This window comes from Microcebus murinus, chromosome 1 (assembly GCF_040939455.1).
Source record: "Microcebus murinus isolate Inina chromosome 1, M.murinus_Inina_mat1.0, whole genome shotgun sequence".
Lineage (NCBI taxonomy): Eukaryota > Metazoa > Chordata > Mammalia > Primates > Cheirogaleidae > Microcebus > Microcebus murinus.
The window spans coordinates 151767343-151784672 of NC_134104.1; the positions used below are offsets into that span (position 1 = coordinate 151767343).

General features: G+C 39.4%; 1 protein-coding gene and 1 long non-coding RNA gene across 3 annotated transcripts in view; one reads left to right on the plus strand and one right to left on the minus strand.

Moving 5' to 3' along the window:
* ABHD5 (abhydrolase domain containing 5, lysophosphatidic acid acyltransferase) overlaps positions 1-13453 on the minus strand; it is a 28826-nt gene extending 15373 nt beyond the window's left edge. Inside the window, exons 1-2 of one of the 2 annotated variants that reach the window (XM_012770402.3) lie at positions 13325-13453; positions 2133-2218 (exon numbers count right to left, since the gene is read on the minus strand). In XM_012770402.3, the coding sequence (XP_012625856.1) occupies positions 2133-2218; positions 13325-13365 (127 nt within the window). In that variant the 5' untranslated portion in view covers positions 13366-13453. Of the gene's footprint in view, positions 1-2132; positions 2219-12902; positions 13297-13324 lie in introns of those variants that run through there. The other variant, XM_012770403.3, reaches the window with a different exon arrangement.
* The window catches only part of LOC142873326 (uncharacterized), a 49201-nt gene continuing 45291 nt past the window's right edge, over positions 13421-17330 (plus strand). The window contains exon 1 of the long non-coding RNA XR_012921370.1: positions 13421-13821. This is a non-coding gene — a long non-coding RNA (uncharacterized LOC142873326). The remainder of the gene's footprint in view (positions 13822-17330) is intronic.

Below are 17330 nucleotides of genomic sequence, written 5' to 3' on the forward strand. Positions count from 1 at the left end.
TTTGTAGAACATTTGACAGACTAAAGATCGAAGATTGAAGTCTGACTCAAAGGAATCATTTTTTCCTAAAAAGTAATCATAAATTTTAGGGAAGGATTATGGTATCTGTATTAAACATGTAAGTGAAATCTTAAGTTATTTCATAAAGTTTAGTAGAAAAAGGTGACAGGGTATATTAGAACTCCTCAGTATGAGGCACCAGGTAACATGAGTACAAGTCTAGCAATCTCCCAGAAAATGTCAATAATTAGAACTTTTACCTTCAATGCTGTGGGACTAAATATTAATACTTTATACATTCCCCAAAATTGCCTAAAGATAAAACTAAATTTGAATTTATTTGCATTAAATTATCAACTGAATAGCTATACTTTAGATATACCCCTTGATTACTTATACATATTCATCTGCAGTGGACAAATGGGAGAAACAGGAGTTTCTGCCCTTTATCCAAAGAAATAATCTCAAGTTGTGTATCCATATATTGGCAGCAAAGAGGAAACCCAGCATTCATTCAGATTAACAGAGTTCATGCCCCCAAGTGGGGGGAAATACCACCGTTTTAGAAAAGCAGTTGCTCTGGCATTAGTGCCAATCCAAACTCTTCAGCATTTTGAACACAGCTATTTGCCTATTCACCAAACCATCTGTAATGTCTGTTAGACATTGTAATGTCTATTCTATTCTATTAGTCACTTGCTTTCACGTTCAATATTGAAGCAGGGACCAATTCTCAGTCCTGTTTGCATCTCTAGAACTAGCAGTAGGGAATCAATACATTGTTAAATGCACAAATTGAGCATCCAGCACCCTTTTTTTAAACTTCTGACAAAACTTTTTTCATTTGGGTAAAGCACAATGACAACTTTCCCAGTTTTGTAGAGGGCAAGAGTACACAAGTATATAGAGTGAGTAGAAATTCATTTTCATGTTAAAAATCCATGCAAGATGGCTAATTATCCCTTCCTAAGGACATATCCAGTAATGGTCACTTACTCCTGAATCATTCAAATGTATAAACAAAAAAATTCATTAGTGGTAAGGAGGATGAAAAACAGGCATGGACAAACATCTGCATATACATATAAAATAATCACGCATATGAACTGCACTATTTAATCCACTCCTCTAAATGGTATTAGCAGAACAAAATTACATAATAAACACCATTGCTGAGAACCATACCCATAGAAACCTGGGAAGGGCCTGCCATTACAAGCTTGGACAAATTTCAGTGCTCATAAGAAACAAAGGCTTCCATACCACTAAAAATGCAGAATTAAAGAATTCTACAATGCTAGAACCAAAAGGAATTCTAAGGATCATCCTACCTCCTCATTTTACAGGTACAAAATGAGAAGTTGAGCAAAGTGACTTAGTCAAGATCCTATAACCACCCAGTGACAGATCTGGGCCTAGACCAGGTTACCTGGTTCCTGTCTAGTATTTGTTCCAATATATACAGCTGCCTGCTCTGGAATACCTAGAGTCTGCTCTCAAAGCATACTCTATGGACATCTAGGGGGTCCCTGAGACCCTCTGAGGAGGTCCAGGTCAAAATTATTTTCATAATACTACCAATGCTTTATTTGCCTTCTTCACTCTCATTCTCTGATGAGTGTACAGTGAAGTTTTTCAGAGGTCACATGATATGTGATTACCCATCAGACTGAATGCAGAAGCAGATCTAAGAATTAAGCAGCTTTATATGAAGCAAGACATTAGAGATTTTGTAAACATTACCCTTCTCATTACATTTTTGTTTGAAAAGTAGTTTTTTTATAAGCATGTTATTAATTTTGATCTTTAATGGGTTTATTATTTTAAAATTAATAAATTAACATATTTTCAATTAGTTAATTTTAATTTCTAATATAGTAAATATTGATAACTATAGCCCATAAACAAAGCTCCTTGGAATGATTAATTTAAGAGTATAAAAAGGGACCCAGGACCAAAAAGTTTGAGAAGGTCTGACCCCCTACTTTTCTGCACTTGATAATGACATAGAAGAAGAAAAAATGTCTTCTGCCAACAACTAATGGGCCATATAATCTCCAGTTTCAGGGCAATGTGATATATTGGACTTATTTTAGTATGCAGCTTAACTAACTTATAAGAAAAATCCTTACATTTTAAAATTTTCTCTTCAGCTTCTTTAAGGTGTGACATGGATGTAGGGCACCATGTGGGGAGCCAGCCAGTTAGCCATCCTGACCTAGAACATCAGAAACAAAATACAAATAGGTGAGCTCATGTTCTTAATTCCCGACTGTCACATGGAGAAGAAAAGCAGCATAGGCAACTTACTGTCTGTGTGATGATGAAGCTATTATGTGGCAAAAGTAACCTAATAGGTACAAAGCATTGTGGTAAGTACTGGGATACAGATATTTAACTTCAGCCTGTGTACCTACAAGTAGGTATCAAAGTCTATCTTATCTTCATGGATAATCAGATTCTAAATAAAAAAGGAGGATGAAAACGGGCAGAACAAGAAAAGACAAAACAAAAAACAAAAACAGACCATTTCTTCCTCTGCCCTCCAAGACAGCTTCTTATCAGGGTGTAAGTGCAAAGAGGTTAAAGACCATAAGTAAGTTCACAGAGAATATAAAGGGTACCTGCTGTGGGAGTTAAGAGAAGAGAAGAAACCTTACTGAAATCTGAGATGGTTTGAAAAAAAAAAAAGGCTTCAAATCTTATGGAAAGAGTAGTAACATACCCCTAATACAAACGCAGGGGGCTGGAGGGCGAACTGGTTAACAGAAAAACTGTTAACAGAAAAACAAAAAAGCTTTGTGTTTCAGCAGCAGTAGATGAAAAGAACGGCTCAGGCATTTGTCAGAAGACAGTGGACCAAAGACCAAGGAAGCAGTTCTGAGTCAACAGGTGAAGAAAGCAATGGGAAGGCTGGACCCTGCTGCAGCAGACCAAAAGTTTATTGTAATAATCTGAGACCATGGAGAGTTTCAGCAGTCATTTGACAGTTAGCTAGGGCTCAGCATATGGCTGGTATTGTTTAAAATGGGAACTTTCTGGTGAAAGAAAAATGAATTAGAATAGTAAAAGTGACCAACTACTGCAGACTCCAAATGAGAAGAGGGTGAACCAAGCCTTTGACAATAGGGATAGAGACAAAAAGATGTGTCCAAAGAATATTTAAAAGTAAAACAGGCTGACTTTGATAAGTGGTTGGATATAAATAACGTATAATAAGGATTCTGAGGCTTCTGTCTTAGGTTACCACTACAATGATAGAGAACACAAAAATAAGAATAGGTATAAGTAGGGAAATGTGCTAAGTTTTGGAAGGACTGTGATCAAGCATCCAGCTTTTTTTAACCTTTGTAGGCTCATCCTACAATATTTCTTTCCCTTCCCTACAGAATTTCTCCGGATATCATTACAGATGCTCGAAAAATGTTTGCTGAATGATTCACTCCCAGTCCAGGGTACTCTCGGCCCAAGTTATCCCAATTTCATAAATGTAAAAACTGAAGTTCAGAAATGTTAAGCACCAAGTCCAAGGGTATATACACCTCGTAAGTTTGTGACACAAGCAGAGATTTGAGTTCAATTCTGAGTGACTCCAAAGCCCTTTTTTCTCAGGTGACTACATTCCTTAAAGTGTCCGCGGAGCTGTCCATTATGTACAGGATAAAGTCCACAGACCTTAGACTGCACAGAGGTACTTTACAATCTGTCTACTGCCTACCTCCACCCTATATTTTCTTTTGCACATTATCCTCTTCCAATACCTCATAGCTCTCAAAACTTCATACTATTATATGTCGCTATTCCTTTAAGCAGTTCTTCCCTTTGCCCATAATGCCCTGCCTTTTTCTGAGATACTGTCCCTGACCCTGATGTCAAGGCCAAAGGTCATTAATCACTTCTCTGGCCCTTATTACAGATACAGTTACTACTGCTGTGATTATTTGAGAGTGTTTTTATTTTAAGACAGGGTCTCACTATGCTGCCCAGGCTGGTCTTGAACTCCCAGCCCCAAGCAAACCTCCCAGCTCAGTCTTCCAAAGTAGCTGTGCCATGGTGTCTGGCCTATCTGTTTACACGTTTATCTGCCCTACTGCACTGTGAGCATGCTGAAGACCAAAACACATGTTAAAAGTCATCCTTGGGCCGGGCGCTGTGGCTCACGCCTGTAATCCTAGCTCTTGGGAGGCCGAGGCGGGCGGATTGCTCAAGGTCAGGAGTTCAAAACCAGCCTGAGCAAGAGCGAGACCCCGTCTCTACTATAAATAGAAAGAAATTAATTGGCCAACTGATATATATATAAAAAATTAGCCGGGCATGGTGGCGCATGCCTGTAGTCCCAGCTACCCGGGAGGCTGAGGCAGAAGGATCACTCGAGCCCAGGAGTTTGAGGTTGCTGTGAGCTAGGCTGACGCCACGGCACTCACTCTAGCCTGGGCAACAAAAGCGAGACTCTGTCTCAAAAAAAAAAAAAAAAAAAAAAGTCATCCTTGTATTCCTAGTACCAAACACACTGACTGGCGGATGGTCATGTGAGGGCTTGATAAAAATGTTTGTGAACTGAAGGCCTCGGTCATAAAAAATACCAGTAGTGTGATGAAGAAAGGCAGATGGGGTTCATGTCTATAGGCAGAGAACACTTGCAGTACCACAGGTTCTTTAATAGGAGATAGTATATGTACAGGGGAAGGGCCTGAACATCCCTAAAACAAAACAAAAAACAAACAGATGTTGATGCAAAAAAGGAGTCAAGAAAAGGGTAATCAATGGCATGGACAATACAGTAAGGTGGTCAGAAGCACAGCAGCCTGACATCCATACTTTTTTCCCACATAAATAAGTAATTTTTCATCTACTAGTCAACTTTTTTTTTCTTGTCACTTTGTCTTTAGACCTAACAACCTTCCTAGTTTAAGTGTGGTAGTATTATACATATACAATAGTCCCTCCTTATCCATGGTTTTGTTTTCAATATTTTCAGTTACCCATTGTCAACAGACATCCAAAAATATTAAATGAAAAATTCCAGAAATAAACAATTCATAAGTTTTAAACTGTGCCCCATCCCACTCAGACTATGACTCATCCCTTTGTCCAGCATGTTCATACTGCACACTCTATCCTCTCATCAATCTTTTAAGAGTCATCTTGGTTATCAGATCGACTGTCATGGTATTGCAGTGTAAAACCCTTATTTTACTTAATAACGGCTCCAAAGCACAAGAGTGGTGATGCTGGCATATTGTTATAATTGTCCTATTTTATTATAATTATTGTTAATATCATACTGTGTCTAATTTATAAACTTTATCATAGGTATGTATGTATAACAAAAACATATGTATATAAAATATGCATATATATTTATATCAGGTTCAGTACTGAGTTTTCAAGCATCCACTGGAAGTCTTGGAACATATCTCCCAAGGGATACTGTACATGTATATATGTGTGTTTGCATTATTACATACATAAACAGATAGGATTAAAGGACAGGACTGTAAGCAGCTGTATGTGGTCAGGTTTTCATGGTATGCAGTTATATTTTAGAGCTATTACACGAAGAAAAGAATGTCTGAAGATACATAATGGCCTGCATTAAAATGAGGCTCTACTCTAATGTTCTCTGCTGCCAGTTTTTAACTTTGTGCATTAATAGGATAAGATGATTAGACCTTTCTGGCATCCCTCACAAATGTTACACATAACTTATTATCAAGGTATAAACATAATAGAAAACATTAATATTAGGCTATTGTAAAATTATTTTAAAATGATTCAAGGCTTGAGCAATGAATTTTTCATTCAACAATTTTCCATCTGTTGGGAAAAAAGTGGTTAATGGGCAATTAAAATAAAAGTATCTCATGATCTTTAGAGATGAAAAAAACAAAAGTAAATTATCATTAAGCTGAAGCTCTTTTGTCCTGACCAGACATCAGGTCTATGTTTGACTACAAAAATATGAACTAATACCAACAGGAAGTTACTTAACAACTCAATCTCATCAATTTTCCTACATAAATATCTCTTAAATAAGTGGTCCCAGCCTTTTTGACATCAGGGACTGTTTTCATGGAAGATAATTTTTCTGTGGATTAGGGGAGAGATGGTTTCAGGATGATTCAAGTGCATTACATTTATTGTGTACTTTATTTCTATTATTATTACATTGTAAAATAATTATACAACTCACCATAGGTTGGGGACCCCTGCCTTAAATCACAGCATAGTTCTTTATCAAAGAGAATCAGGGGTCAGTACCAAAAAAATTATGGTGAAATGAACTATAATCTACTATTGCTCCAACTGACGTCATAGACAAGTTGGGGCAAAGAAAACACAAATGTAATCTTTATTTCAGTCTTTTAAAAAAAATACATTCAAAAAATAATTCAGCCTCTGAATACCTAACACATATAAGGCACCAGAGTTTAAAAAGTTATATACCAACCTATAATATAGGAATTATATCTACCTTCACCAATTTACCATGTACCATAAAACCAACTTTCAAAGTGTGGGATTATCTGTCCATGGATTTGCCTCCTAGTGACCAGCTCAACTCAGAGAAGAGGCAAAATAATGTTTTCATGTTTGCAAGCCTAGTGCATTACATTAAAAATTAGGAATTGTCAACCACAAGAGGCATCAATTCTCTTCATGTTTTCATAGAAGCCTTTTCATCAAAGCAGATAATTTTTAAAGTGGGACTTTTCTAAAGTATATTTAAACTGAAAAATTTATAATTAACAAAACATGGTAAAATATTTTATTCTTACTCCTAATAAAACTGTATAGAGACCACTCTTCCCTTAAGTCTTGATAATGTTTCTGCCCAGTTTTACTTTAACCAGATGATAAAATGTTTATAGAAACTGTCTTCTACTTCTTTCTTAGAGAGACACTCTATAGAATTGAGTGCTTATAATAGGCTCAAAGGAACATTTCCAAGAGTTTATCTTTTCCATCCTTTAGATGATTCCCTTTTGCTCAAGAGTTCCCATACCTTACCATTCTACCCTCTATTGCTTCAATACTCTAAAACTTACCCATCCAACCCTACCTCCTATCTTTAAAGAGACCCCCTTCTCCTTCCACAGGGTATCCTATCACACTCAGTGTTTTTCAGCATTTCTTAGTATGTGGAAGAATGGAACTAAGGACATGAAACTGGAACTAAGGACATAGCACTGAACCTTGTCAAATATCTAGCCATTCTTCTGAGGTCACAAAATTCAAGGTAAAAATTAAATTCATGTGGCCTAGCTATAAAAAAGTAAACTACATACAGGGCCACCTCCTCATCACCCTGGAAAATAAATAGAAAAGCAAAACCTAACTTTTCTATTTTATTTAAGCAGATAAGCAATAATCACTATCATCACTAAGGCCCTAATTTCAGAAGAGACCAAAGCATCAATTACAATACAAAGAAAAGCCATTCACCATAGGGGCATAACTTTCCAAAAGTAAACAACTATGCATGGGGAAGGCCGACCAATGTAAGCCAAAAGGTCGTCTATACAGCCCAATCAGTTAGACACTGAGCTTATTAGCAAGGATCCAAGCTCTAAAGAGATCCAAGCTCTAATCAGAAAAATAAATAGGACTCTGGCATTATAACCGCTACTGTGAAAACTGAGAGAATCTTTTCAATAAGCAGACTTTTGAGTAAGAAAAATTTTAAAAGATCACATTAGAGGTGGCAATTCTAAGGAAAGCCAAGTAACATGTGCTCAACATATTAATAGAATATATTTACCTAAGAATGTGATTTTAAGTATTTTGAATTTGAGAGAGATACAAATATTTTGCCCTGAACTTTCTACCTAATCTTTTTAAAAAAACATCATTGCATTGTATTTATACTCCATGCCATCAACATTTAAGTTTCCTGGTAATCCCTGTTTTGTTCTCTAAGACAGTTGATTATCTATTACTAAAGATGAATTACACAATCTACAAATATTATGAAACAGTGAAAGAGGTTTCAAAGTATTCTGAAGAAAATGTGCAGAAGTCTGGCCAATTTCCACACACTCTTGGCCACTTAAATAACATTTCCTATTAGGTTATAAGTAAAGAAGATTTTATTATATTACAATTTTGTTTAAAATGGCTCTATTCCTATATGGGTACAGATGAGAGAGAAAAATCTTATCAATTTATTATTGCTCTTCATAAGTTAATCTAAGCATAGTATTCTATCTTATTTAAAGAAACCATGAGGTTTTGCATTTTATTATAAATGTCCAATTAGAGGTGTGAATATATGTATTTCTTTGACATAATCCTTCAACCAATAAATGACTAAAAAATTCCAAACTGGAAATTGTATAATAATGCTTGGGCAAATAAAGTCTTTCTTTCTTGGGAACTGACTTCTTAGGAAAGAGAAAAAAACAAAAAAAAAGAGCATGTCTTGTACAACTACAATTTAAGTGACTATCATGACATTTTAATTTAGATAAATGATACTTAAATGATTCAAGCTATCAGTAATTATTACAGCAAAGACAACACAGGTCCTTTAATATATTTTAACACTTTAATCAACAGTCTTTTAACTCCTCCCTTTCTAAACTATAACTTTTAAAGACCCAGAATGGCAGAATCAGTGTTTTAGACAAGCCATGTGCTGGTAATGTTTCCCCCCACTCTCCCATTGTTTCCTACCTTCCCTCACATGGTAAACAAACTATTCTGGAGTCAGACACTTACATGACCTTATTATCAAACACATGTGTAAAGCTACATGTACATTTTTAGATTTACTCTGCTTAACAAGTCAGAGTGACATTTCTTTATGTCAGTTCTAAAATAAGTTCATCTACTGGACAATAAAGAGAATAAAACTAAAAATCCTAAGTCTCTGAATAATCACTGAATAATCTCTGAATGACCATTAAATCAACTGAATAATCATTTTAATAAAAACATCTCTCCACACAAATTTTTTATAACTCAAAATCAGGAGTGGGAATTATAGAATCACGAGGTTAGACTAATAATCTAACAATTAGTCAAAGCAGTGTTTAGACCAATATAACATTTCAGAACAGCTATTGTAAGTAATATAGGTCAAATACTGAAAGATTCATTCAGAGACATCTGTAATTCTGAAATGTATGATTCAGTGTTGTTTTTATTAAGTTGCCAGCCCTGTGACTTTACATCTTTTGTTAACAAGTTCTTTGTCACAGGACTGAAATTTGCATTTGCTGGCCTGTGAATGGCATTTTGGAGAGCAGGCAAAACAGAGAAGCATGGGTTGGTTCACCTAAGGTCAAGAAATAGAATCCTATTTCCAACCTCCCTAATACAATTTAAGTTCATGATCCTAATTGTTGTTTTATTCAAATTCAAACTTTTCTGTCCTATTGAAATTCAAACTTTTCATCCTATGAGGAAAAATTTAAGTCACACTATAAAATGTAGAATAAATTACTATATTTCTGATTTTAATGTTTGTATCGGCATGAATTTACAATAGTTGAAGTGCTTAATTTCATAAAAATGTAAAGCTTACTATTTATAAAGCCCCTTTAAGCTGTATCAGACATTTTTTTCTTTTTTTTCTTTTTATTTCGGCATATTATGGGGAGTATCAGACATTTGAGTAAGACAAAAGCTTTGTCCTCATTGAGTTGACAAAACAAATATACAAATAACTATACTACAAAACATTGGTATACATGCCATAAGGTTTAAAAAAATACTGGAACCATTAGAAAAGAGAGATCACAGTATGTTTTGGGTCTGAGAAAACAACGTGAACCAAGCCGTGGGGAAATAGGAAGTGAGCAAGCAACCTGTTAGGAAACAACTAAAGATACAGCTTGGCTGGAGTCCAGTGCACAGGCAGGAACTAAGACTATAAAGCTAGATAGCAGCCATGTTGCTTGGAAAGGGCTTTAAAATCAGTCTGAGTACATATAATAAAGCCACACTATGTGTGTGGCTGTGTGACAAACAAGATTGTACCTCTGGGAAATGCAAAAGTAACTAATGAAATGAGCAATGCTGCGAGCTTGTTATAAGCCTGCAACAATCCAAGTGAGAGAATACGGAGGATATGAAGCAGGTGGCTCCTAGGTAACAGCTGAAATGGAAAGGTGATATTGTACACTTAGAATCTACTGGACTTGGTAACAGATTTGGTATTGGGGGCAATAAAAAGGAGCTGGGGGAGAGTCAAAAGATAATGCCACAGTGTGATTCTGGATGACCAGAACATGACTGTCACAAACCAAACAGAAGAACTGATATTTTTCTATTGTTTAGTTTAGGAGAAGGACGGTGCAAATAAAATCCTAGTCTGGACATGTTAAATTTAAGGAATCAGACATGAATATCTGACAATTAGAAACATCTGCCCAGAAGAAGGCTCCTCCCAGAAGAGGAAAGAGAATGAGATTTCAGTCCTCTCCACAGACAAGATAGTTCAAGGACTTTGAGTAAACAAGACAATAAACAAAAACAAGGATGAAGTTAGAATCTTGGTGAATTACTACATTTAGAGAACAGAGGGAAAAAGTCAGAAGCTAATAAAAGTGACTGTTGGTCTTAGGTAAGGCAAGAAGCAAAATATCATTAAGAGATAGAATGTCTACTAAGAGTTTCAAAAAGTAGTAGTTATCATTACAGTATCAAATACTGAAAATGTCTCAAGGAGGGTAAGTACAGAAAAAACAAAAGGCCATTGGGATGTGGTGTTGAAAAGTTTTGTGATTTCTAAGAAGTGGCAAGGGATTGGGAAGGGCAGATGACATCAGGGAGGAAGGCACAGATCTGGGCAATTTTTTAAAAATAGAAATCCACTCTCCCATCTCCAAGACAAAGAACTACATTCAAATCCTAATGTAAACCCAGTAGGGTGCTGGCAAACGGACTAAAGCAGGGAGGGATGAGAAAAATCCTTTAATTATACCTTATTTGTAGTATTTGATGATTTCCATGGTATAAATACTCCTACCATGGCCAGTTTCAAGCTGCCAACAGTTGGCAAAATTCCTGAAAATTTTGCAATGGCTTGCTTGTACAAATCAACTCCAGCACAGTACTGCAAACCACTTCTTTTATGGTCTACTCTGCAACTACGAAATTCTGTGAGAGCTTTCCTCCAAATTCAGCTGACACAATCATTCTCTGGGACAACTTTACTTACAGCAATACACATAAGTCTACCCTGCTCTTGTTACACTTAGCTTTCTCAACTGTATTGCAACTGAAAAGAGCTTGATGTTGAAAGCAAAATGGATCCCTGGAATGCCTGTCTTCACTAAGTGCCACAAAGGAAAAGACAAAAATCATATGCTCCAAAAAGCCATCAGATGACCATTTTATAATTGGTTTCCTTTGTTAATGTCATCCATCTCTCTACCTAGACCTTGAATGTCTTAAGGACAGGGAACTGAGTCTAAACAAGTACCAAATATCTCACATGAGTCCCAATCCCAGTGACAGGCAGCAGAGCTCCAATCCAGCCCTACCACTTGTTGCTAGGGTGCTAGAAGCCTTCCCAGTGGCAGTCCCAACTACAAAATGGAAACAGTAATACCTAGCACACAAGGTAAACCTTAGATTTAATATGACTATGTTTAGGGAACACCTAGTAGGGGGAGCAGTTTAGCCTCCTCTGCCTGCCTGCTTGGTTCAATTCAGAAGGCCATATAGACATTGGACACTGATCAAGTGTACTGCCAAGAATACCAGGGAGGTCCACCTCTGTCTAGGGATTATAGCTGGTTAGATGCTAAGGATTTTTTATCATCTGCTCCCAACACCTTTAGCTATCACTCAAAGTCATAAATCCCTTTCAGGGGTGTGCCCTGGACTCCCAAGCCCCACAACAACATCTAGACCACAAAGTCTACGAGGAAGTGTCTCAGAAAGGGTAAAAAATGTTGTGACAAACCAGATGGGAACACAAGCTACCAGTCAGGTTTCTACGTGGGTCCACATGACATTAAGCATCTCACCTCAGTGTAACAAGGAAGCCCATCAACAAACCAAAACAATGAATCCATTCATCATATAAACAAAATTCAAAGAAAGAATCAAGTTTCTAATATTTCATGTCTTTCCCTTTGGCATTTTTCCAAATACTCCTGCCTTCATGGTACTCCATATTCTATCATTTAGGTTATGTTTCCTAGGCAAACTTCTCCATAATCTAAAGTAGAACTCATGTCAAAATATTAAACATACATGGGTAGAAATGTTTGGATGTGACCTAAAAAAAAAAAAAAAAAGAAAAACATACATGGGGGGAAGTATAGAAGTTTCCTTTCCAATATAAATCACTGACCTTGAGAAATAAGGCAATAACCTTCATAGCAATTTAATGTTTCCACGAATTAACTACTATTCTACTAACAACTGTACAAAGTCAGCTAAACGTAGAAAATCGTTTAAACTCAGTATATCTGTATATCAAAAAGATTCACATCAGACATCTACCCTTCCAACTTCCACAAAGTTTCCTACATGTATGTGTCTTCTTCTGAGGCACAGGCAACACCCCCTTACTTCTCCAGTAAAGCCTGAACAACTCATCACAGAAGCGCCAAGCAGAGAGGGGGATGAATTATCACTTCCGAACTTGTTATCCACATCTAAAGCGTCAACTTTCGTTCTATAAAGTATCTAAGTGAAACGTTTTCTGAAGACCAAGGCCATACACCGACTGCACAACCCCCCTTTCCCTCCCCACGCTGGGCTTTTCCTTCCCTGGACACCCCCGAATCTCCCGCCGCTTCTCGGCGAATTTGGGCTCCGGGTCTAACACTCCCCCACGGAAGCACCGCCCCTCCCGCCGGGCTCTGGGCAGGACCGGCCCCGGCGGCACTTTCGGTCTTGCCGGCACTCTTGCCGGGGGCTGGACAGGGCACCGCGCGTACCTGAAGACGGAAGCCGCCGGACAGAGTGGCTCGGCCATTTCTCGTGACTCAAGTCAGGTGCAGGGTCGGCCGGTCCCGCCCGCCGGCCGCGCTGGGGCAAAGAAGTGGAGGGGCTAACGAGCCCGTCTGGGCGCCGCGGCCGCCACGCCGCCGGCCCCGCGGGGCCGCTTACACAACAACTGGGCGGGCCGAGTCAGACTCGGACACCTCCGGGCCCCGGCGCTGACGGGCGCCTCCCCGGGCAGAACAGCGCTGGTTCTCGGGGCGCCGCGCGGACTTGCGCCGGGGCCCGACGAGGGGGCGGCCTGCCGTCGCCAGGCGGGCTGAGTCCTCGCTGTTGCCCACCGGGTCGGGCCCCGGCCAGCGCAGAGGGCGCGAGAGGAAGGAACACGCAGCCTCCCACCTCCGCCAGCCTCGCTTACCCGGTGTTGGCCGAGTCCACCTCCTCCTCCTCCGCCGCCATGGCTGCTGCCGCGCAAGCGCCCGGACGCGTCTCCGAGCCGGCTGACAGGCCGACTGGGCCACGCCGGGCCGCCACCGCCCTTAAGGCCGCGCCGCCCGCGCATGCGTCCTCTGTCCCTTAGCGCGACCTGGCGGCGCGGCTACGCGCCTGCGCGTGTCCGGACATTACCACCCGGTCCAGCAGCCACGCATGCGTCGTGCTGCCTGACGTGATCTGGCGTGAACACTAGGCAGGTTACTCAAGCTGGAAGAACCGGTGGGACTCACCCGACGGAGTTAAGTAGTAACTAAGTTGAATAATGACTGTATTAATGCATCATTAATCCCGCTGGTGTTGGCTGTCAGGTGCTGGGCACTAGGTAGCCACCTTGTAGTGTTCTGGGGACTGAAGCGTGTTCCTGCCCTGTGAGAGCCTGTCCAAGATGCTGCAATGGCGAATGGAAACGCCATTATCCAGGTGCTGTTTGTCCTTCCGCCAGGCCTTGGGTGGGTGGCCAAGCGGAGAGGGCGACTCCCAGGACCCTTCAGACAGTCACTCGATGTCTGACGTGTAGTGCACTGCTCTAGGCGCAGGGAGTACAGTAGTGGGCAAAACTAGCAACCACCTTCCCACCTAGCTCTATATACCTGGGGGGGTGAAGAGTTGGTGTTTAGGTTCTTGGGATTTTTGAGGGGGAATCACTAATGGTAATATCAACATTTCTTGACCTGGTTTCAAGCCTTTTAGCCATCAGATACAATCTGCTTTTGTAATTATACCACTCTCTACCATTCATCTATTTATATTTAGTGTGTGCCTACTGTGTGCCCACTCTATTCTAGGTGCTGGGAAACGGGTTGAAATAGGGCTTCTGTCTTTATGGATCCTACAATAATATATTACCCTTTATTTTAGACTCAGTTCATGGGTCTCCTTTCCTGACTCTCCTCCCTCCCTGCAGCCTCTTTTTCATTCCTCTGAGCCCCCCTGTAAACCTGACTCTTTACCGCACATCTAGCACTCAAATTCTCAGATTTGTGTAATTGTATGGATTTTTAATGGACTTTATTGAGTATTCTTCCAACTATACTGGAGTAGTTAGAAGTGTAGTTGGAAGAATACTCAATAAAGTACCTCCAGGATAGGGATGATGTCTTTCTTGATTTGGGGGAGGGGTAAAAGCCACTCATAATCTCTTGGATATAGTAATAACTAATAAGTTTTTTATTGTATTTGATCCAATTCATAAAATATTTTAGGGAAGACCAGAACATATGAAAAACACTTTTATAGGTATTAATGGTGTTGCCAAAGACTTGTATTAATAGTATGTCTGCAGAAACTGACCTTTTTACAGGCCTGGCATGGTGGCTCACACCTGTAATCCTAGCACTCTGAGAGGCCAAGGCAGGAGGATCACTTGAGCTCAGGAGTTCCAGACCAGTCTGAGCAAGAGTGAGACCCTGTCTCTACTAAAAAAACAGAAAAATTAGCCAGGTGTTGTGGCATGTGCCAGTAGTCCCAGCTGCTTGGGAGGCTGAGGCAGGAAGATCCCTTGAGCCGAGGAGTTTGAGGTTGCAGTGAGTTACGATGACACCACTGCACTCTACCCAGGGTGACAGAGTGAGATGGTGTCTAAAAAAAAAAAAAACAGAAACTGACCATCTACAATTTCCACCTCTCAGAGCACATCTAGGCTGGGGGCATTCCATCTATATCAGCCAGTGTGGTTGTTGTGAACTCTACTACCTAGAACACAGTCCTAGCCCAGTGGTACTGAGTCCAGTAACAAAACTCTGGGATCTGGCAGTAAGTCTTGCAGCACTTTCAGAAAATTGGGCTGGGAAGCATACACCCTCCAAGGTCTTTTTGGTCCTAGAACCTATTCATATAGATGCCTGTGGCTGCTGCATGGTAAAAATCAATCAATAAAATAAATTATTGATCCAATGCTGGAGTTTATCCAGAAACTGACAAGAGCTAGGGACTTCATGATCTCCCCCAACTCTGCAGGTAGCTGGGTAGCTCTGGCCCAGGCTTCACCTTGTTACTGATGGCAAGAAGTTCAAGCTGGTTACATGTGATACAGACTAAGGCAAGTACATAGTTTGCTTTGCATGCTCTGCCCCAACACTATGGCCTAAAGACTGAATGCTGCCATGTACCACCAACACCAAGTGTACCATACAGGTTGATGACTCACACCTCACTGGGTTCAAAGTTGGCTTTAATTTCCAGCCTCCCACAATGGTTCCCCAGGGGAAATGTTGAGCAACAACACAGCCATCACAGAGGCCTGCACCTTTATCACAAGCCTGCCAAGCAAGCACTTGAAAACCAGAATGAGGGTGAGGGCATGGAGAAGGAGAGGTTTTCTGAGGGCCGTGATGTCCTGGTAGCTCTGTAAATATTTATAAAGAAATGCTATAATTAAAGGAAGAAAGCAAGTGTGGCAGGGAGATAATAGGAAGGAAACAGGATGATAAGGGAAAGTGATAGTTGGGTCAAAGGAAGGACCTGAATACCAATCAGCTGTATGAGTATGAAAATAAAAACACATGATTTTAAGGCTTCTCAGACACTAATATGCATGCGAACTTCCTGCAGATCTTGTTCAATTATAGATTTCTACTCTGGAGGTCTGGAGAGGTCTGAGGTCTCTATTTCTAACCAGCTGCTACTGATGTCTATGTTCCTACTGACAGCAAAAAAACCTTTAACAAAGCTCTAGAGAAGCCCTGTTCACTAGAATATTCTGCAGTGAATAGAAATGTTCAAGACCCACACTATCTAATACAGTAGCCATTAGCTACATGTGGCTATGGAGCATTTGAAATTTGGCTAGTGTGACTGAATTTTGAATACTATTTAACATAAAATTCAAAAGCCACATGTGACTAATGGCTACCATATTGGATAGCAAGGCTTATATCTCATAATCCTCATCTAGAAAAATGAGAGTTTGAGATTAGGCAACTCTTCTAATGTTCTGTGATTCCAAGTTTTCAACGTGTGTATGGGATGGGCGGGGGGTTAAGAAATATTAAAGTCTGGAGTAAAACATGTTGGGTGGAGGAAGGAAGAAGAGGAAATTTTCCCCTAGGGGCTGGATTCTAGAACTCATTGATAGAGCTGCTCTTTAGAGACAAGAGACTGACTAACCAGTGAGTATTAATTGAACTCTCAGAACCAGATAAAAGGGCTTCTTCAGAGAGGCATAAATACAGTCCATAAAAGAAAAGAGTGATTAATTCAACCATATCAAAATTTAAAATATCTGTATGAAAAAAGTTAGAATAAAACAGTGCAAAATATAGAATAGACTACGAATCTATTTTGAACACGTTAAGAAACAAAGGTTTAATATCTTCAATACTTAAAAAATGGATAAGAACAAAATAGAAAGTAGATTAACAAGATCTTTCTCAGGAGGAAAACCCTCAAGCCATAAACAACTGCAGTATGCTCAGATTCATAAGTAATCAGTAAAGTGCAAATTCAAGCTGTGACTGCATCAATGAAAAAGGCTGATGTTGTTAAACACTGGCATGGACATCTGGATCATTGAGGAATGTTTCTACCCAGTTGATGGAAGTGCAAACTGGTATAGCCATTTGAAAAACAGTTTGGGAGTTATCTGTTTAAAATGTAAAATTAATGTACCCTGTGGCCCAGCAATTTAACTTCTGAGGGTCTGACCTTTCTGATGTGCACACAGAAACACATAAAAGGATGTTTGCTTCTGTATTCTAATAGCAAAAAAAGAAAAAAAGAAAACGAAATTAATAAAAATGCTTATGATTAAATAAATCCTGGTACCTCCATAATACAGAATACTATGGTAGCAATTGAAAAATGAGGCAGATCTATATGTATTTAATATGGAAGTACTCCAGAACACATTGACTTGTAGAAAAAGCAAAACCCATGAAATATCCATACGTCAGTTCTCTGAGATTAATAAAATTGATAAACTCCTAGATAAG